Source organism: Panthera leo, chromosome E3, assembly GCF_018350215.1.
Source record: "Panthera leo isolate Ple1 chromosome E3, P.leo_Ple1_pat1.1, whole genome shotgun sequence".
Taxonomy (NCBI): Eukaryota; Metazoa; Chordata; class Mammalia; order Carnivora; family Felidae; genus Panthera; species Panthera leo.
In genome coordinates, this window is record NC_056694.1 from 9,198,475 (window position 1) to 9,220,982 (window position 22,508).

At 45.1% G+C, this 22,508-nt stretch overlaps 1 protein-coding gene across 5 annotated transcripts in view; it reads left to right on the forward strand.

Annotated features, from left to right (window-relative positions):
• Positions 1 to 22,508, forward strand: part of STYXL1 (serine/threonine/tyrosine interacting like 1) — a 71,514-nt gene that overhangs the window by 9,107 nt on the left and 39,899 nt on the right. For 4 of the 5 annotated variants that reach the window (XM_042922594.1, XM_042922596.1, XM_042922597.1 and 1 more), the window contains exons 2-4: positions 2,417 to 2,520; positions 18,719 to 18,780; positions 22,258 to 22,393. In XM_042922594.1, coding sequence (XP_042778528.1) covers positions 2,418 to 2,520; positions 18,719 to 18,780; positions 22,258 to 22,393 — 301 coding nt within the window. In that variant the 5' untranslated portion in view covers position 2,417. Of the gene's footprint in view, positions 1 to 2,413; positions 2,521 to 18,718; positions 18,781 to 22,257; positions 22,394 to 22,508 lie in introns of all 5 variants that reach the window. The other variant, XM_042922595.1, reaches the window with a different exon arrangement.

The window sequence follows — 22,508 nt, forward strand, 5'->3', positions numbered from 1 at the left end:
AAAGAGATGACTGCCTAAGGACTTTTTTTTTTTTAAATATATCTTAAAAAAATTTTTTTTTAATGTTTTGAGAGAGAGAGACAGAGCGTGAGCCAGGGAGGTCAGAGAAGGAGGGAGACACAGAATCCAAAGCAGGCTCCAGGATATAAGCTGTCAGCACAGAGCCTGATGCAGGGCTCCAGCTTGTGAACTGTGAGATCATGACCGGATGTATCTAAATATCTTTTTATTTTCATTTTGTTTCTCCCCTACTTGTGCTCTCTCTCTTAAAATAAACAGAGAGAGAGGGAGAGAGAGAGAGAATCCCAAGCAGGCTCCTCAGTGTCAAGTGCAGAGCCCAATGAGGGGTTCCAGCTCCTGAAGTGTGAGATCATGGTGACCTGAGCGGAAACCAGGAGTTGAAAACTTAACTGACTGAGCCACCCAGGAGCCCCGTGGACTTTCTTAACATGAGGAGGTAGAGCCTCCCACCCAGAAGACCAAGTAGCAACAAACAGTGGGAGAAGAGAAGCCTGGGGAGTGGAGTGTTCTGAGAGTAGAGAGTATTGGGAGGGAGGGATGCTGAACTGGGTTAAGTGCTAAGAGGCTCCATCCTTTGAGCCCAGGGAGAAGTGATTAATGGCTGAGGCAAGGTGGACATTGTTGATGGCCTTGATAAGAACAATTCCTACGGTTCGATGGGCTCCAGGGGAGAAGATTGCATTTCTTCCCTGTTCAGAATGTCTCACATGTGTAATTTCATTAATCCACACACAATAGGGAGGTGCTATTATCTTGTTTTTTACAGAAGTGGCAATATTACTAATAGCCCTGTTTTATAGAGGTAGAAACTGAGGCGCAGAGAGACTAATTACTCCCCCCTGATCAGGCAGCCGACAGTAAGCGGCACAGCCAGGATTTGGACCTAGAGAGTCTGGAAGCGAGGAAGTGGAGGGAGTGAGACGTCTCTCTGTAGAGAACAGAGATGGGTACCGAGGATGTTTGCCTGCTGATAGGAATGATCCATGTGGAGGCTGAAATTGGTGATGTTGGAGGGGAGGCTGAGGACCAAAGTCTGACTTAATGGGAAGGATCCAGGGCCCATGGTGAGGGGGGTGGCCTTTCCCAAGAGCATTCTACTGGTTACTCTGAAGTGGGTCCTAACTGTCCTGAGCAAGATTATCCCTAGACTCAACTTCTCTCCCACATGCCCCCTGCTGGCCGCCAGAGGCCTGCTGGCTAACTCTTTGTAGCCCCCACCCCTGCTAAAAGGTAGCCTCCCTGTACAAGTGGCTGCACAGGCCCAACCTTTCCCCCTCCATGTTCTTGGGGCAAAAGAGCCCAGCCCAGCCCGGGCGGGCAGTTCTGTCAGTACACATCAGCGATTCTCCACCCAACTTTGGCCTCCGTGATCTTTGTCCTAAGCCTACAAGGCCCCTCCGCAGGGTCATGGCTTATCTCTCTCTACCTGCTGTCACACCAGCCTCCTTTGGACTCTGTCAAGTACTGAATGTTCTTCCCTTCCTCACCCTCTCTCCCTTCTCTGCCTGGCTAAGTCTTGCATAGCCACCTGGTTCAGCCTAGCAGTCACATCTCAGCCCTTTCTGTCTGCTCCAGCCAGATGAGGCCCTCCTGTTAGCTTGTCCTCCAACACTGGATGCTGACTCTTGTAATGCTTTTCCTGTTTATAATGTGGTTTTTGGCTCAATGTCTGTATTCCATGCTAGGCTGTAACCTTCATGAGGGTAGTCTGTTTCACCAGTTATTTCCAGTGCCTGGTATACAGTAGGTGCTCAGTAGTGAAATGAAAGAAGAAAGGAATCGGTGACTGTATTACAGCCTACTGTGTATTTCTCTGGCTCAGATACGCTGTGTACAATACTTGATTTTCTGTGATGCACGTTACTACAAATTTTTGAAGCTTTCCGGATCACCTTCATGATTATTTTCATCTTTGTTTGAAGGTGTGTTAAAGAGTTTAATCCAGTATCTTTGGGCATTCATTTAAAATAGAAAGAAGGGGGCGCCTGGGTGGCGCAGTCGGTTAAGCGTCAGGCTTTGGCTCAGGTCATGATCTCGCAGTTCGTGAGTTCGAGCCCCACCTTGGGCTCTGTGCTGACAGCTCAGAGCCTGGAGCCTGCTTTCGTTTCTGTGTCTCCCTCTCTCTGCCCCTCCCCAGCTTGCACTCTCTCTCTTAAAAATAAACATTAAAAATTAAAATATATATATAAAAAATAAAATGGAAAGAGGCACTAGTCCACTAGGCTCCATGCTGAGCATTGATCCTGCTTAAGGTTCTGTCTTCCCCTCCCTACCCCCCTCTTTCTCCCTCCCTCTCCCTCTCTCCCCTGCTCGCTCTTGCGCTTTTTCTCACTCTAAAGTAAATAAATAAAATAAAGAGGTACTAAGCTTATACATTATTGATTCTTCCCAGTAGGATGGCTGGTTTGGTTTTGTGTGAACCAACAGAGCTTTACAACATCTTGAATCAGGTCACAAAACTGTCGCGACTGACTGAACCCAACTATCTCTGCCTATTGGGTAAGTGCTTTAAAAATATGATTTTTGGTGAATCAACAAATCTATGGGGATGAGGGAATAAATGACTTTAGAAAACCTTTAGATTCCTTCGACATAGCTTAAAATGATGCTACTAATTGTCACATGACTTGGAAATCATTCCAGGTTAGGTCTAGAAGTTCTTGGAAGACCTGTGTTCTTGTCAAGTGAAACATTTCAAACATCCAGCAAATACGTAGTGATGCTGACAAATGCCCATGTACCCACCACTCAGATTCAGCGTACATAACGTTAACATAGATGTACCCCTCTATCGTACCCCATCCTGATCCCATCGCTTCTCCTCCCCAAAGATGATCGGTTCTGTATTTTTACATTTTTACTATATATGCAGACATCCTGAAATAGTGTGTGGCTTGATCATTTATACAAATTGTACCGTAATGTACAGTCATTCTGCAGCTTGCTTTTTCTTAGAATTTTTGAGATCTGCCCCCCTCCACCCCTGCCCCATGTCTAAATGTGAAGATCTGTTTTAACTGTCAGGGTAGCACCCATTGCTAATCAGTCGTGATGTGTTGCTTGCGTTGTTTCTATTGATGAACAGTGCCTTGTGCAACTCTTATTCACGGGCAAGAATTTCTTCAGGGTATCTAACTAGAAATGGTATTGACAAGTTGCAGATTCCGCTTTCACTACATTATTGTCAAATTGCCTCCAAAAAGATGATCATTTTGCATTCCCATCATCAGTGTAAGACCCATACCTACCGACACCCGGTTTTGTCAGCCTGGAAAATTTTTGCATTCTGATTGGTGTGAACTTGTGATTTTTTTTTCTCCCCCAATTAAAAAAATCACAATAAAATACACATAACATAAAATGCGCTGTTTTGGCCACTTTTAATTGTACAGTTCAGTGTATCAAATACGTTCATAATGTTGCACGGTATTATGCACACCACCATCCATCTCCATAACTCCTCATCCTGTAAACTCTAAAACTTATACCCATTGAACACTAACTCCCCATCCCTCCCATCCCTAATCCCCTGGAAATCCCCATTCTCCTTTCTGCCTCTGTGATTTTAAAAAAAAATTTTTTTTAACGTTTTATTTATTTTTGAGACAGGGAGAGACAGAGCATGAACGGGGGAGGGTCAGAGAGAGAGGGAGACACAGAATCTGAAACAGGCTCCAGGCTCTGAGCAGTCAGCACAGAGCCCGACGCGGGGCTCGAACTCACGGACAGTGAGATCGTGACCTGAGCCGAAGTCGGACGCTTAACCAACTGAGCCACCCAGGCGCCCCTCTGTGATTTTTAAAAAAATTTTTGAATGTTTTTTTAAATTTATTTTTGAAGGAGAGAGAGAGACAGAGCATGAGTAGGGGAAGAACAGAGAGAGAGGGAGACACAGAATCCGAAGCCAGGCTCCAGGCTCTGAGCTGTCAGCACAGAGCCCAATGCAGGGCTTGAACCCACAAACTGTGAGATCATGACCTGAGCCGAAGTCAGATGCTTAACCGACTGAGCCACCCAGGCGCCCCATCTGCCTCTATGATTTTTGACCATTGCAGGTCATGTAAGTGGAACCATACAGTATTTGTGTTTTGCAACCGGCTTATTTCACTGAGCATCATCACATCATCCAGGTTCTTCATGTTGTAGCATATTGCAGAATTTTCCTAAGGCTGAATAATATTCCGTTGTATGTATATACCACATTTTGCTTATCCATTTATTTGTCAACAGACATTTGGGTTGCCTGCATGTTTTAGCTATCGTGAATGATGATGATCATGGGTGTACAAATATTTCTGAGCCCCTGCTTTTATTTCTTTTGGGTATATAAGCCAGAAATGGAATTGTTGCATCATGTGGTGATTCTATTTTTAATTTTTTGAGAAATTGCCCCATTGTTTTCCACAGCAGCTGTGCCATTTTACATGAACACAAGGGTTTACAAATCTTTAATTTCTCCATGTTATTGTCAACACTTGTTATTTTCTGTTTTTTTTTGGGGGGGGTAGTAATCATTCTAAGAGGAGGGAGGTAGTATCTCCATATAATTCTGATTTGCATTTCCCTAATGATTAGTGATGTTGAGCATCTTTTCCATGTACTTACTGGCTATTTGTATATCTTCTTTGGAGAAATATGGGATCGAGTCCTTTGCCCATTTTTGAATCAGTTTTTTTTTTTTTTTTACTTTTGAGTTTTATCAGTTATATACATATTCTGGATATTAATACCTTATCAAATTTAACAGTCATGAAGTTCAGTTTGCCTATTTCTTTTTCATTTGTTGCCCATGCCTTTGGTGTCCTATCCAGGAAATCATTGCCAAATCCAATGTCATGAAGATTTGCCCTATGTTTTCTTCTTCAAGTTTATACTTTTAGGTCTTACATTTAGGTCTTTGATCCATTTTGAGTTAATTTGTGTATGTAGTGTTAGATAAAGGTCCAACTTCATTCTTTTGCATGAGGATATCCAATTTTCCCAGCACCATTTGTTGAAAAGACTGTCCCATTCTTAATCTCTTGAGATTCTGTATGAATTTTAGGATGGGTCTTCCTTCCTTCTTTCCTTCCTTCCTTCCTTCCTTCCTTCCTTCCTTCCTTCCTTCCTTCCATGTTTGTTTATTTGGGGGGGGGGGCGGGTAGGGGGTGGGGAAGATATAGTGCAGAGCCCGATGTGGGGCTTGATCTCATGAATCCTGAGACCATGACCTGAGCCAAAATCAGTCACCCACTTAACTAACTGAGCCACGCAGGCACCCTGGGTTTTTCTCTTTCTATAAAAAAAATCATTGGGAGTTTGATAGATAGTGAGTTGAATCTATAGATTGTTTTGTATAGTATTGACATCTTAACAACATTGTTTCCCAGTTTATGAACATGGAGTGTTTTTTCACTAATTTGTCCTTTAATTTCTTTCAGCAACATTTTGTAGTTTTCCACGTACAAGTCTTTTGCCTCTTTGGTTAAATTAGTTCTTAAGTATTTTATTCCTTTTGACATAATTGAAAATGGAATTATTAATTTCTTTGTCAGGTCGTTTATTGTGAGTGTATAGAAATACGACTGATTTTTGTGTGTTAACTTTATATCCTGAAGCTGTGATGAATTCATTTGTTGGTTCTAACAGGGTTTTTTTTTGTTTGTTTGTTTTGTTTTTTTTGGTCAGATCTTCAGGGTTTTTCAAATCTCATTGACTTTACAGTACAAAGAATATATTTTAATGTATGGAATTTTTAGAAGTTTATTTTTTTAGTAATTTCCGCAGTCACCACGGGTCTCAAATTGATGAACCCCAGATCAAGAGTCACTTGCTCCTCCAACTGAGTCAGAGAGGGAGACACAGAATCCGAAGCCAGGCTCCAGGCTCCAGGTGCCCTTTAGGGTTTTTTTTGTTTTGTTTTGCTTTTTTTTTTTTTTTTTTTGGTTTACACATATGAGATGATCTCATCTGCAGACTGAGTTGATTTTGCTTCTTCCTTTACAATTTAGATGCCCTCTATTTCCTTTTATTGCCTAATTGCTCTGGCTAGGGCTTCTAGTACTTTGTTGAATAAAAGTGGTGAAAGTCCACATCCTTGTGTTTTTCCTGACCTAGAGGAAATGTCTGTAGTCTTTCACCATCGAATATGACATTTGCTCCATTTTTTTTTTTTTAACATGTGGTTTTAGTATGTCGAGGTAGTTTCTTTTTATTCCTGGTTTGTTGCATGTCTTTCTTATGAGAGTGTACCACATTTTGTCAAATGCTTTTTCTCATCGGTTGGAATGATCATGTGGTTTCTTTCTTTCATTCTGTAGATGTGGTATATTACATTGACATTTTGGTATGTTGAACCATCCTTACATTCCAGAAATAAATCTCACTTGTTTACGGTATGTAATCCTTTTAATATGCGGCTAATATTTTTTTGGAGAATTTTTGCATCAGTGTTCATACTGGCCTGTAGGTTTTTTGTTTCTCTGTTTTTCTTGTAGTTTCTTTTGCTTTGGTATCAGGGTAACGTTGGCTTCATAGAATGACTTAGGAAGTGTTCTTTCCTCTTCAATTTTTTTGAAAAGTGAGAAGTATTGGGATTAGTTCTTCTTTACATATTCACCAGTGAATGCATCAGGTCCAGGGCTGATTTTTCTTTATTAAATAAATTATATTAAAAAAAATTTTTTTTTTAGTTTATTTATTTTTCAGAGAGAGAGAGAGAGAGAGAGCATGCAAGCACAGGTGAGGGAGGGACAGAGAGAAGGAGAGACAGAATCTCAAGCAGGCTCCATGCCATCAACACAGAGCCCAATGTGAGGCTCATACTCACAAACCATGAGACCATGACCTGAGCTGAAACCAAGAGTTGGATGCTCAACTATCTACACCACCCAGGCACTCTAAATCAATATTTTAATAAACACATGAAATTCTTCTCTATGGGGATGAATAGATCTCTAGGTCAGGGATTTCGAAAGGTTTATCATCATCTTTTGAGACAATACACTGAATTCTGAAGTGTTAGATTGGTGAGAAGCGATGGATGAGATCTTTTCTGGGATCTGCTTTTGGTCAGAAATGGGAAAGACCCTTCAGAGTAGTGGACTTGGGGAGAGTACAGACCAGGGAAAAGCCTCAGTGCATGTACTGTACCTGGCTTATAATTCTGCTTTGGGTCAACTCTACCAGTATAAGAATACACATGTGAATTATAATAATATTGAATATAGTTTAAACTCTCCTCTATGAATATATGTCCTGTATAGATCCAGCCTGATAATTAGAGTGGTCGAGTGGTCTATGCAACGCTTCTTCTTCTTCTTCTTTTTTTTTTTTTTTTTTTTTTTGGTCAGGAGAGTTTTAAATTTTTTTTAGAGAGCACAAGCAGGGAATAAGGAAAGGGGGAAATGGAGCCTAAACTGAGCATGGAACCTGTTGCCAGACTTGATCCCACGACCCTGGCATCATGACCTGAGCGGAAATCAAGAGTCTGATGCTTGAGTGCCTGGGTTGGTCAAGCATCCAACTTTGGCTCAGGTCATGATCTCATGGTTTGTGAGTTTGAGACCCACATTGGGCTCTCTGTTGTCAGCACAGAGACCGCTTTGATCCTCTGTCTCCCCCCACCCCCCCCATCCCTCCCCCTCTGGTTTTCTGTCTCTCTCCCCCCACCCCGATCCCTCCCCCTCTGATTTTTTGTCTCTCTCAAAAAGACCCTTCCCCCCCACCCCCATCAAAATAAATAAACTTAAAAAAAAAAAAAAAAAGAGAGATGCTCAACCAAATGAGCCACCCAGGAGATTTTTTTTTCAACGTTTTTTTTTTTTTTTTTTAATTTTTGGGACAGAGAGAGACAGAGCATGAACGGGGGAGGGGCAGAGAGAGAGGGAGACACAGAATCGGAAACAGGCTCCAGGCTCCGAGCCATCAGCCCAGAGCCTGATGCGGGGCTCGAACTCACGGACCGCGAGATCGTGACCTGGCTGAAGTCGGACGCTCAACCGACTGTGCTACCCAGGCGCCCCCACCCAGGAGATTTTTGATCATTGATTCAATCTCCTTACTGGTTATAGGTCTACTCAGATTTTTTCCTTCTTTGTGATTTGGTCTTGGTAGGTTTGTTTCTAGGCATCTGTCAATTTCATTTAGGTTTTTTAATTTTTTGGCATATAATTGTTGATAGTACTCTTTTATAGTCTTCTTTATTTCTGTGGAATTGGTAGTAATGTCTCTACCTTGATTTTTGACTTTAGTAATTTGGATCTTCTCTCTTTTTCTTCTTCTTAGTCCATCTAGCTAAAGGTTTGTTGATTTTATTTTTCAAAGAGCCAACTCTTGGCTTCATGGATTATTTTTTTTTTTTTTTAAGTCCGTGTCATCTGGGGCACATGTGATGAGGTCTGTGCTGATTTAAATTTGTATCTGCACATATATGCACAATAGTCCCCAAAGCTAAAGACCACATGATTGTAGAAATTAAAAAAAATAAAATGGCCCTTCTTGGAAGATTAGAGCAACACACCCAATCCTCTTGTTTGTTTGTTCATTTTTAATTTTTTAAATGTTTGTTTATTTGGTGGGGGGGGGAACAGCACGAGTAGGGGAGGGGCAGAGAGAGAGGAGAGAGAGAATCCCAGGCAGGTTCCATGCTGTCAGCACAGAGCCCGATGTGGGGCTCGAACTCACGAAACCGTGAGATCATGACCTGAGCTGAGATCAAGATCTGCTTAACCAACTGAGCCCCCCAGGCGTCTCCCAGTCCTCTTGTTAAGAAGCTATAACTGAACCCAGTTTGTCTGCCCGCCATGGCACAGCAAAGCCAATCCTACAGCGAGGAAAGGGTTTGAGAACAGCCAAATGACAGGAGGGCGAGCCTCAAATCTGCCTTCCTGAAGGGGAAGAGAACAAGTGTTTGATAATCCTAGGGGTTGGGATTTCATATGTATTGATGAAAAGGATGGGGAAACTTAAGACTGTTTATGAGGAAAGGTGGAGCATTCATATCACACAAATGTATGTTAACATATATCTCATGTTCACTTTGCAGTGGACACAGCATTAAAATGAGGCAAAATTCAGGAGGTCGTCTTAGGGCAAAGAGAAGGGGCTCTGTGCATGCTCTGAGAGCGGGATGGGGTTTGGGGCTCTTATTTCCAGTCAGGAATGCAGGGCTTTGTATGTTCATTGGCTGGAACCCTATCAGTGACCTTGAGTCTAGGCTTCTGCAGAGACAGTAGTGGATTTGTTAGTGAGGTCTGGAAAAAAAAGCCATAGCTGATTAGGGAGAAACGGGTCTCTGAAAAACAAGCTTTAAATTTCCTGTTAGTTTCAGGGTGCCTGGGTGGCTCAATTGGTTAAGCGACCAACTTTGGCTCAGGTCAGGATCTCACAGTTCGTGGGTCCAAGCCCCGCATCGGGCTCTGCGCTGACAGCTTGGAGCCTGAAGCCTACTTCCTTTCTCTCTGCCCTTCCCTCTGCTTGCAGTCTGCCTCTCTCTCTCAAAAATTGATAAACATTAAAAAAAAAATTTTTTTTTAATTTCCTGTTTCAACCTCATTAACCCTATGGAGCATGGTTTCAAAGCCTTATCAAAAAACTGTAGCTTTGGGGTGCCTAACTGGTTCAGTTGGAACAGCATGCAGCTCTTGATCTCGGGGTCATGAGTTCAAGCCCCACATAGGGTGTAGAGAACACATAAATGAATAAATGAATAAATACTTTAAATGTCTTTCTTTTTTTCCCCGAGAGAATGTGTGAGCAGAGGAGAGGGACAGAGGGGGAGAGAGAATCTTAAACAGGCTCCGTGCTCAGTGCAGAGCCCAATGCAGGGTTCAATCCCAAGAACCTGAGATCATAATCTGAGTTGATATCAAGAGCCAGATGTTCACTTGACTGAGCCACCCAGGTACCCCACAAATATTTTTTTTCAGAGCTACTTTTTCCTTTGTTTAAGATTATTTACTTTATTTTTTATTTTATTTTATTTTTAATTTTTTTTAAATGTTTTATTTATTTTTGAGACAGGGAGAGACAGAGCATGAACAGGGGAGGGTCAGAGAGAGGGAGACACAGAATCCGAAACAGGCTCCAGGGTCTGAGCTGTCAGCACAGAGCCCGATGCGGGGCTCGAACTCACAGACCGAGAGATCATGACCTGAGCCGAAGTCGGACGCTCAACTGACTGAGCCATCCAGGCGCCCCAGGATTATTTACTTTTTGAGAGAGTCAGCATGTGAGTGGGGGAGGGTCAGAGAGCAAGGTTGAGAGAGAAACCCAAGCAGGCTTTGCATTATCAGCGCAGAGTCCGACACAGGGCTCGAACCCATGAACTGTGAGATCATGACCAGAGCCAAAATGAAGATTTGGACACCTAACTGACTGAGCTACCCAGGAGCACCTTTTTTTTTTTTTTTTTTTTTTTTTTTTTTTTTTTTTTTTTTAGGTGTGGTTCACAAGAAGCTACATTTTTTTTTTTTTTTTTAAGTTTTTTTATTTGGGTGCTTGGATGGCTCAGTCGAGCATCTGATTCTTGATTTCGGCTTGGGTCATGATCCCAGGGTCGTGGGATCGAGCCCCCATGGCACTAAGTGTGGAGCCTGCTTAACATTCTCTCTTCCTCTGCCCCTCTCCCCCACTAGTGCACTTGTTCTCTGTTTCTCTTTCTCTCTCTAAAATTGAAAAAAAATTACATGTTAAAACATCTTGAGCGGTGCTTGGGTGGCTCAGTCGGTTAGGCTTCCAACTTCAGCTCAGGTTATGATCTCATGGTTCATGGGTTCCAGCCCCGCATCGGGCTCTGTGCTGACAGCTCAGAGCCTGGAGCCTGCTTCAGATTCTGTGTCTCCCTCTATCTCTGCCCCTCCCCGGCTCGTGCTCTGTCTCTCTCTCTAAAAAATTACTAAACATTTAAAAAAAATTAAAAAATAATCTTGAAACTGTCTTTTGAATTTATATTTACATTAGTTAAAAGAGATCCATTCATAAGACTACCTAGAATTAGGCTTATAATATATTCTAGTATTTCAAGTTTATGACTAGTTACTAAACATCAGTTTACAAATAACGTGTTCAGTTTTTCAAATCTTTTTTTCCCCACTTTTCTTGAGAAATAATCAACATATATCACTGTGGGAGTTTAAGGCATACAGCATGATGGTTTGATTTGCATATATTGTGATATTGTGATAGGTTTAGTTAACATCCATCATCTCTTATAAATACAATAAAAAGAATAGAGCGTTTCTCCTTACAATGGGAACTCTTAGGATTCACTCTTAAGAACTTTCCCACAGGGGTGTCTGGCCAGTTCAGATGGGAGATCACATGACTCTTGATTTTGGGGTCGTGAATTTGAGCCCCATGTTGGGTGTAGAGATTACTTTAAAAAAATTCTTAAAAGAAAATAAAAGTTTCCCACATATCCTACAGTAGTGTTAGCTACAGTCCTCATGTTGTACATCATAACATGTTCATTTTTTTGTGTTCCTTTTATCGAAAGGGAAAAATCTAGCTTCAGTCCTATCCAGTCAGGGAAAAACTGAGAAAATAAAAGATCCCAGCAGTTCCACATAAATATTACATTTGTCAAATGGAAGAACTCCCAACTGAACCAGATGTTCATATTATTAAGATACTTTCATTGACATAATTTTTTTAAATGTTTATTTTTGAGAGCGAGCGCAAGTGGGGGAGGGGCAGAGAGAGAGGGAGGGAGACAGAGGATCCGATTCTGGCTCCGTGCTGACAGCAGTGAGCCCAACGTAGGACCTGAACTCATGAACCATGAGATCATGACCTGAGCTGAACTCAGATGCTCAACTGACTGAGCCACCTAGGCGCCCCTTGTCCTTTAAAAAAAAAAAAAATTTTTTTTAAATCTGTATTTATTTTTGAGAGGGAGAGAGAGAGAGAGAGAGAGAGAGAGAGAGATAGAGTGCAAGTGGGGGAGGAACACAGAGAGAGGGAGACACAGAGTCCGAGCAGGCTCCAGGCTCTGAGCTGTCAGCACAGAGCCTGACGTGGGGCTCGAACCCATGAACTGTGAGATCATGATCTGAGCCGAAGTCGGATGCTTAACTGACTGAGCCACCCAGGCGCCCCTCCTCTTGTCTTTTTTAAAAAAATGTTTATTTTTGAGAGTGAGTGAGCGCATGTGCATGAATGGGGGAGGGGCAGAGAGAGGGAGAGAAAGAGAATCCCAAGCAGGCTCCACGCTCAGTGAGGAGCCTGACGTGGGGTTTGATCCCATGACCCCGAGATCATGACCTGAGCCAAAATCAAGAGTCTGACACTTAACCCTCTGAGCCACCAAGGCGCCCTTCCTTTTGCCCTTTTTGATCTTTTTTAACCATGGGCATGATTTTTTTTGTTTCCTGAAAAGATCCCTCCAAAGGAATAATCAAATCATGTTTCTAGTAGAGAAAAATTTATCTAACTTTTCACAGTGATGGCATCTAGGACTTCTCCATGCCCTCTAGAAATGTCACATGTTTAAGGGGAAGAAAAACCTGAAAAGAAGAGAAGACCTGTTTCCCACTTGTGGGAATAGCCACTTGTGTTCCCAGCATGCCTCTGTTGTTTGGGTTTGCAGGACGAGAGCCTGATGTTTGGCCTCTGCAGAGAGCAGACCGTCTCCCTTCCTCACTGCTCCTGGTGACCACGATTATAGATGCAAACACAGGCAGAAAGCCTCTTGGATCTCCAAGTGCGGGGATCTTAATTGCCTCATGGGCCCCGACGCTTTGCTTCAAATGCAGTGCTGCATTCTTCCCAAGGGCACACTTCCCACATTGGCTGTTTTGAAAGAGAGAGAGACAGACAGACAGATAGTGTGAGTGGGGGAGGGGCAGAGAGAGAGGGAGACATAGAATATGAAGGCTCAGGCTCTAGGCTCTGAGCTGTCAGCACAGAGCCCGTCGAGGGAGATCATGACCTGAGCCGAAGGCAGACGCTTAACTGACTGAGCCCCCCAGGCGCCCCTGCACATCCATTTCTTTAGTCTCTGTTACTGATTTGTGAGTTCTGGTAGACCCTTGGATCATTAGGTATTTCCACAAGTCTTTTCTCTTTTGAAGTGTTATCCACCACCACCCCCGACCCCGGCTTTTACAGCCCATTGTTTTCTATATATGCATGTGTGCATCTATGTCGTATCTAGCAATCTTGATATGCTATCCTGTTAATCCTAATTATTTGCGGTTCTGTTAGATTTTCTTTCTTTTTAAGTTTATTTTGAGAGAGCGAGAAAGAGGAGGGGCAGAGAGAGAGGGAGAGAGAGAGAATCCTAAGCAGGCTCCACACTGTCAGTGCAGAACCTGACATGGGGCTTGAACTTAAATCCCTAGACCGTGACCTGAGCCGAAACCAAGAGTCAGAGGCTTAGCCGACTGAGCCACCCAGGCGCCCCTGTGTTGGATTTTCTATGTAGACCACCATATTTATCTATGTATAATGGCAGTTTGATTTCTTCCTTTTAAGTTCTTATACATTTTACTTTTTTTTCCCCCCTTATCTCACTGCATTGCTGTGCCCCTGGCTCTCCCGTTTGGTGTTACAAGGGACCGTGACTGAGCGTTTTGTCTTTTTTCTGCCTTTACCAATTTGCTATGATATTTGCTGTAGCTATTTAGTAATTTTCCCCAACAGGTTAAAGAAGTTCTTACTACAGACTTTTTTCATGACATGAATTGAAACTTTGTTGCCAAAGGTTCCAAACAGCCAAAGCAAAACCAGTGAATCACTGAAGTAATAACGAGTAAACATTTATTGTATACACACAGAAAAGACAGTTTGCAAACTGGAAACATTGAAACCAGACTGTGGGATAAGGCTCAGGGGTATGTTTGTTATAAAGCTGCATAGTGGGAAAATAGCATTTATTTTTCCACAGTGATTGGTCACAATATTACAATATTTTTTCAATTAAAATATTAAAACAATATTTATTTATTTTTGAGAGAGAGAGAGAGAGAGAGACAGAGTGTGAGCAGCCAAGGGGCAGAGAGAGAGAGGGAGACACAGAATCTGAAGCAGGCTCTAGGCTCTGAGCTGTCAGCACAGAGCCCAACGCGGGGCTGGGACCCACGAACCGCGAGATCATGACCCGAGCTAAAGTCAGATGCTTAACTGACTGAACCACCCAGGCGCCCCTTTAATACCTTAATGTGATTTTCTAGTATTACATAGTTCCTACTCCATCATCACATAGTGTGTGCACACTGTTAGATTTGGCTTATTATGATTTCTGATTTTCACATCTATATTAATGAGTGAAATGAGCTTACAGTTTACTCTGCTTAGTTTTGCTTGTTTTTAAACCATACAGACTGTGTATCTGACTTCTTTTGCTCAAGTTTCTATTGTTAAGATTCACTCCTGGGACGCCTGTGTGGCTCAGTCTTTTGAGCGTCCAACTCTTGATTTGGGCTCAGGTCGTGATCTCACAGTCTTGGGATCAAGCCCCGCGGTGGGTTCCGCACTGGATGTGGAGCCTGCTTAAGATTTTCTCTTTCCCTCTGCTCCTCTTTCCCGCTCGTGTGCATTCTCTCTAAAAAAAAACAAAACACAAAATTCCCTAGTGATGTTACATTAGCTACATGTACTTGATTCATTTTTGTTGCTTGCACAGCACCACAGGTAAACAAAGCCAGACCCTAGTTAAAGAGGCAAGGACAGATTTTAATCAATAATATACTGTTGCAATAGGAAGGAGTCCAGTGTGAACTGAACTCTGCTTTGGATTGCACAGAGGTCGCTGGGTGATTTAAGGGAGTGAGGGAGGCGGGTGGAGAGGGAGAGGGAATGTGGGGCTCAGGGGACTGGGGAAAGTGAAAAATTACAAGAAGCGGAGGGGGTGTGATCCCTGTGAAATCCATCTGGGTTTGCTGACTGGAGCTTATCAAAGTTAGATTCCTACCCTTCCGCAGAGGCTGGGAGACAGGGGCCCTACCTTCAGGTGTTGGCTGGGCAAACAGCAAGTTCTTTTGGTAACTTTGAGTTTTCTCAGGAAGGTGCTTTAAGGGAGGCTGGGGTCAGCCTAGGGATGTGGCCTTTTTTTAAAATGAAGATATGGTCACATGTCTGAGATGTTTTGTTTTATGTCTTCACTCACGGACTCACAAGCTCTTTATAAACTCTGGCTACAAGTCTTCTGTTATTTGTATCACAGATCTTTTTTCTCACTCTGTGGCTTGCCCTTTCACCTTCTTAATGTTGTATTTTGATGAAAAAAGATAGAAGTTCTTAATTTTAATACAATTAGGTTTACCTGTATTTTTTGGTTTGTGCTTTCTTATGTCCTTTTTTTTTTTTTTTAATTTTAGAGTGGGCGCGCACAAGGCGGGGAGAGGGGCAGAGGGAGAGCCAGAGAATCCCAAGCAGGCTCCAGGCTCGGCTCAGCTCGGAGCCCAACACGGGGCTCGAACCCACAACCCTGGGATCGTGACTGGAGACAAAATCCAAGAGTCAGACGCTCAACCGACTGAGTCACCCAGAAACCTCCCCCTCTTATGTCTTTTTAAAGAAATACTTTTAGAGTAATTTTAAGTTCATAGCAAAATTGGGCAGAAAGTAGAGATTTCTTGGGGCGCCTGTGGGGTTCAGTCAGTTAAGCGTCCAACTCCTGACCGCAGCTCAGGTGCTGATCTCACAGTTTGTGGGATCGCACCCAGTAGGGCTGTGCGCTGGCAGGGCGGAGCCTGCTTCAGATTCTTTCTCTCCCTCTCTCTTTGCCTCTCATGTGCATGTGCTCTCTCGAACATTTTATTTTATTTTTAAGGTCTTGCAAACCTTTTTTTATATATATATTTATATATATATAAATATATATATATATTTAATCTTTATTTTTGAGAGAGAGAGAGAGAGAGACAGAGCATAAGCAGGGGAGGGGCAGAGAGAGAGGCAGACACAGAATCTGAAGCAGGCTCCACGTTCTGAGCTGTCAGCACAGAGCCGAATGTGGGGCTTGAACTGATGAGCCATTAGATCTAGACCTGAGCCGAAGTCAGACTCCCAATCGACTGAGCCACCCAGGCGCGCCTCAAGTAAACACTTTAAAAAGTAGAGATTTCCTAAATTCCCCGTCCCCCACCTAAACACAGCCTCTCCAACTGTCCTCATCCCCCACCAGAGTGGTGTGTGTGTTATTACTGATGAACCTACGTTGATATTCTGTTATCACCTAAAGCCCAGAGTTTACATTTAGTGTCGTACATTCTCTGGGTTTTGGCAAATGTATGACATATGTGCATCATTACAGGATCCTGGATTTCACTGCCCTAGAAATCCTGAGTGCTCTGTGTATTCATCCCTCCCTCCCCACTGACCCCTGGCAACCACCAATCTTCTTATGGTCTACACAGTTGTGTGTTTTCAGGGATGTCCTATACTTGCAACCATACAATATATAGCCTTTTCGGACTGGCTTCTTTCACCTCTGCATGCATTTAACTTTCCTCCATGTCTCTTCCAGATTTGATAGCTGTGTGTGTGTGTGTGTGTGTGTGTGTGTGTGTGTGTGTGTACGTACATGCAGGCACGCATGCTCAATAGTGTTCCATTGTCTGGATATACCCCTATATCCATTCACCTATTTAAGGAAATCTTTGCTTTCAACTTCTGGCAGTTATGAAAAAGCTGCTATAAACATTTGTGGTTATAAACTTTTAACTAATTTGGGTAAATACCAAGAAGCACCACTAGCTGGTGAGAGTATGTTTAGTTTTGTTAGAAACTGCAAACTGTCTTCCAAAGTGAAGGACCGTTCTGGTTTCCACAAGCATTTGGTGCTGTCTGTGTTTTGGATTTTTTTTTAATGTTTATTTTTGAGAGAGAGACAGAGAGAGGGAGAGAGAGAGAGAGAGAGAGGGAGAGAGGGAGAGAGAGAGAGAGAGAGAAACAGAGCACAAGTTGGGGAGGGGCAGAGAGAGAGGGAGACACAGAATCTGAAGCAGGCTCCAGGCTCTGAGCTGTCAGCACAGAGCCCAACACGGGGCTTGAACTCACAAGCCGTGAGATTATGACCTGAGCCAAAGTCGGACGCTTAATCGGCTGAACCACCCAGGTGCCCCAGGTTTTTGACATTCAAATAGACAAATAGGCGTGTAGGGGTATCTCACTGTTTCAATTTGCATTCCTTTGACATGATGTGGAGCATCTTTTTCTATGTTTATTTGCCACCTGCACATCTTCTTTGGTGTGCTGTGTCTGTTCATATCTTTTGCCCATTTTTAAATTGGGTTGTTTGTTGTTGAATTTAAGAATCATGTTTTGGGGGTTCCTGGCTGTCTCAGTCAGTAGAGCAAACGACTCATGATCTTGGGTTTGTGAGTTTGAGCCCCACGTTGGATGTAGAGATTACTTAAAGGATATTTTAGGGGCACCTGGGTGGCTCAGTCGGTTAGGCAGCTGACTCTTGATTTTGGCTCAGGTCATGATCTTACGTCATGAGTTTGAGCACTGACAGTGCAGAGCCTGCTTAGATTCTCTTTCTGTCTCTGTCTCTCTCTGTCTCTCTCCCCCTCTCCTGCTCATGTGTGTTCTCTCTCTCAAAATACATAAACTTAAAAAAATAATATCTTAAAAAATGATGTTTTGGATAACAGTCCTTCTTAGAATTTATACATAAGACTCCGTTCCTGTTCCACATTCCTCCCAACTTTGAGGGCATCAGTGTCATACCTTCTGCAGGGACATTTAGAACCTCAGTTCGTAGGTTTTAGAGTCTGAATTTGGGTCTCAAATTCCATGGAGCATTTGGGATGAGCTCACTCTGGCTTTGATTTTCCCCCTTCCCACTTTTTTGGACCTCAGAGAAAACTTCCCCTAAATCAAAGATACCAAGGCTCATTGCTTAAGGGGCTGTGTGGGTGTGGGTCTGATGGGGCAGGAGAGGCATGCAGGCAGCCTGGAATAGAGGAACTACAATTCCTGTCACCTCACTGTCCAAACAAACACACGTTGCAGATGGTGCAAGTACTCTAAGTAGTTTGGTCATATGCAAATACAGTTATTAAAAAACACTTTTCCTGGGGCCCCTTGGTGGCTCGGTCGGTTAAGCGTCCGACTTCGGCTCAGATCATGATCTCACTGCTTGTGTTCGAGCCCCACGTTGAGCTCTGTGCTGACACACAGCTCCACAGTGTAGAGCCTGCTTTGGATTCTGTCTTTGTCTCTCTGCCCCTCCCCGGCTCAAGCTCTGTCTGTCTGTCTCTCTCAAATATAAATAAACATTTAAAGAGAATACTTTTCATGGGGTGCCTGGGTGGCTTAGTCGGTTGAACATCTGACCCTTGATTTTGGCTCAGGTCATGATCTCATGATTCGTGAGTTCGTGTCTGGCATCATGCTCTGCACTGACAGTGTAGAGACTGCTTAAGATTCTCTCTCTCTCTCTCTCTCTCTCTCTCTCTCTCTCTCTGCTCCTCCCCTGCTTGTGCATGCACACTGTCTCTCTCAAAAATAAAAAATGTTAAAAAAAAAAAAAAAGACTTTTTCCCCTCCGGGCACCTGGGTGGCTCAGTTGGTTAAGTGTCCGACTTCAGCTCAGGTCATGATCTCACGCTTTGTGGGTGTGAGCCTGGCATCGGGCTCCCTGCCGAGAGTGTAGAGCCTGCTTCAGATCCTCTGTCCCCCTCTCCCTCTGCCACTCTCCTTCCCCTGCACGTGTGTGCTCTCTCTCAAAAACAAACATTAAAAAAAAAATACTTTTCCTTTCCAGATGTGCGTTCCAAATGGGAGTATGACGAGAGCCATGTGATTACAGCCCGTCGAGTGGAGAAGGTATAACCGGCAGAGTCAGAATGTGGGGCGGGCCTTCACTCAGGATCCGTCTCTGTCCTCCGTCATCCCGACCATATCCTCCACCCTTGACTTCCAAGTTCGTTCCTTCTTTCCCTGGTGTCTCCTCTGTCTGCCTGGTTCAGTTTCATTTTCGCCAGCTGCTGTGTGAAGACAACCCCTGGTTTGTCCTGGGTCTGCTTCAGATCTGACCTTCTCGTTCAGAGATCTCACCCAGGCTTCCAGTTTCGACTACCCATCCGCGATTACCTGGGCTGTCAGTTTTACCTGTAAAATTTTGTCTGGAGAAACTGTCCCCTCCCCTTCCCACTGCCGCCCTGCGGGTGTATACTCCGTCTCTGGCCCTGTGCCCTGTACCTCGCCAGAGTGGGCCCTGCCTCGGGCATTTTTCCGGGTTAAGCTCACTGCTTGGGAGTGTAGCTCAGCAGTAGAGTATTTGACTGCAGGGTAAGCTTGCGACCTAACACCCTCCTCTCCCCACCCCTACCCATCAGTATCTGCTTTTTTTTTTCCTCCTGGGGTTGTCACTTCTCTGGCTCCATACTCTAGCTCTTAGTCCCCATTTCAGAATATTCTCTGCCTTCTGCAGCCTGTCCAGAGCTCCTTCGGGATGATGTATGGCTCCACTCTCAGATTTGCATAATCTTTTGATTCTGGCAGCTCCCTGGGTCTGAAAGAGACCTCCTCTGGGCCTCAGCCAGGCTGACGCCTCTCGGCTCCCCTCCCCAACTTTCTAACCAGCAGCCCCAGCAGGACACACGGCCCCCAATTCGGTGCTCATGGCCTCCCCCTCCAGCCCCCTCGCTGGGCACACAGGCTTCTACTCTCACCCGGTCTCCCAATGACCTTGCCCTCCCGCGTTTCCTTGGTTCTCAGACGCACATAAGTCCCCCATATTTTAACACTGCCGAAATTGGAACGTGTCCTACAGTGGATTTCCACTTTAATGTGGCAGTATCTTTTCCCCCGAAAAGTGGATGTGGTGGATATCTGTTCCTTTTCTGTTGCAGCACCCCCACCCTTTTTTGAGGGGAACTCTTCCTGCCCAAATCACGGGTGTCTGGTGATAGGCCCTAAACTAGTATTCAGATCCAGGCCTCAGTGATTGGCCATGGGCCTAGGATGAAAAGAGCAAAACGGAGTTGTGATCGGAGAAGCAGGCTCCTCCTCTATTGAGCAGTTGAGTTTTGGGGGGTGGGCGTCTGGGCGTCACTGGTGGCTGTGTCACAGGCCTCAGGAGCACGTTGTCTGAGAAGGTGTGGTCTGTGTGCAGGGGGAGTGGAGAGGAGCACCTGAGGGGGAGGTCTGGGCTTCAGAGCCCTGGTTCAGGTTTTCCTGGGGATCGGTTGCTCCCCACCCCTGCCGGATGTGTTAGATGCCAGTAAATCCTTCCTTGGATGTTCACTCCTGACGGCAATGGTGATCAAATTAGTGGTGTTGACAACCAACAGTGTCTTTTTTTTAATTTTTATTATTTAAAAATTAAAAAAAAAGTTTTTTTCATTAAAAAAATATTTTTAACATTTATTCATTTTTAAGAGCTGGAGAGAGACAGAGCATGAGTTGGGGAGGGGCAGAGAGATGCACAGAATTGGAAGCAGGCTTCAGGCTCCGAGCTGTCAGCACAGAGTCCGACGTGGGGCTTGAACTCACAAACCGTGAGATTGTGACCTGAGCTGAAGTCAGATGCTTAACCAACTGAGCCATCCAGGCACCCCAGAAACTTTTTTTTTTTTAATGCTTATTTATTTTTGAGAGAGAGACAGAGACAGAGTGTGAGTGAGGGAGGAGCAGAGAGAGAGGGAGACACAGAATCTGAAGCAGGCTCCAGGCTCTGAGTGGTCACCACAGAGTCTGATGTGGGGTTCAAACTGACAAGCCGTGCGATCATGACCTGAGCCGAAGAGGGACACTTAACGGACTGAGCCACCAGGCGCCCATAACCAACAGTCTCTTAATCTAGGAAATCCAGTTCTCATGGCCCCCTGAGCACACTGCTTCCAGAACTTTTGCTGGGAGCACAGGGATGTATGTGCCAGCTTTGCTAATCACTGTGTCCCAGATGCTCAGTCTGGTCCCTGGCATCTGGGATGAACTCAACACTTGTTTGTTGACTAAAATGAACACCTGGAAGTGTGCCTTCTGCCTGGAACATCCCCCCCACCCTTGTCCATCTGGCAAATTTCCCCTCGCCCTTGCGGTCCCATCGCCAAACCTCCCTGCCCTCCACGGCCTTTCTGAGTCTTCCAGGCTGGCACGGCTGTTTCCCTTTGCCTTTTTGAACCTCTGTATTCCAGAACCTCACACGGGGTACGTGCAGAGTGCATCCTCAGTGAATACTTAAGTGAAAGGGCACATGAACGTGCAGCCACATCTCTCCTGCTCTCCCGCCTGCTCCAGCCTCCGTGGGCTCTCCTCTCCTTCCTCTTTGCTCGTGTCTTCTCCATCTCCGGAAACCCCCTCCCCTCATTAGCTGTCCAAACCCTGCTGGTCCCCTGAGCACTCGCTCGCTCTCCTGGTGCCTCCAGACAAATGTGATTCCTCCCCTCTCAGTCCCAGACAACTTCCTGGTCTGTCCCTCCACGGGCCTTGCCTGACTGCCTTCAGGTAGAGTCGACGTACACTCGCCCTGTTCCACCGGCAGGTCCTCGTCTGGCCATCTTTGTCAGTCAGACCAGGTCCCAAGGGACAGAGGCAGGCTCGGGATCCCTTAAGCAGTGGGGGCCTTGGGGGAGCACTACGAACGAGTGAAGACTAACTTCTCAGCCGGTGCCCAGCCAGGCCTCCTCGAGCTCTGGAACACCCTTTGGCATCCTGGGCATTGTTCCTGCGTCCGTTGTCCACCACCCTGGCGACTCAGCGGCCCCCGACTACTCATGACATCCTGCTTCCTGTTTGCCCTTTCCTCTCTCTGACTGGATTTATAGCCACAGGCCAGGCACTCTTCTAGAGTCAGGGTACATCTGCAACCACAAAAAGGCAGAAGTTCCCACTCTCAGAGAGCCTACACTCGAGCGTACAGTTGGCCCCGTTATAGCACTTGCTCGTGACCTGCTTATCCAAGCTCTCTGCTTACTGCCCTTTCTATGGCAGATTTTGGATTTGGCCACCACTGCCAATGACCGTCCCCCATAGAGGGTGTCATCAGCCTGGCCAGGGTCGCTTCGATGCCAGGCGTGCCAGGCCGCCTAGCGGGCTGCGGGGCCGGTCAGTGGACCAGCACTTCTCCAGTCGGGCGCTGTCTCTGGTCCGCTCAGCTGTGGTCAGCTATTCACAGCAGCGCACGTGGGTGCGGAAGGCGCTTGGAGCTCTGCAAACTCTCCGGTCCCTTCTCGGTGCTTCCGTGCCTGTGGGTGTAGTCAGGGTAACGGGCACGGTCTGACCTCCGGTGCTGGTGTGCAGGGGGCGTTTGCTCAACTGAACCCACCTGCCCACACACCTGTCTTGTGGTTTCTGTAGAAGGCGAGCAAGTATCTTCTCCCGGAGTCTGTGGATCTGGAGTGCGTGAGATACTGTGTGGTGTATGACCACAACACCAGCACCCTGGAGATCGTCTTAAAAGAGGAGGAAGGTGACAACGGTGACGACGGGCCGGGTAGGTCTTGACAGGGAAGAACTTCTGCCGCGTACTGGGAACCATACCAAAGGCTCTCCCCGGGTCGACGCCTGCAATCCGCAGAACATCCCTGTGAGAAATGGGCACGTCAAGA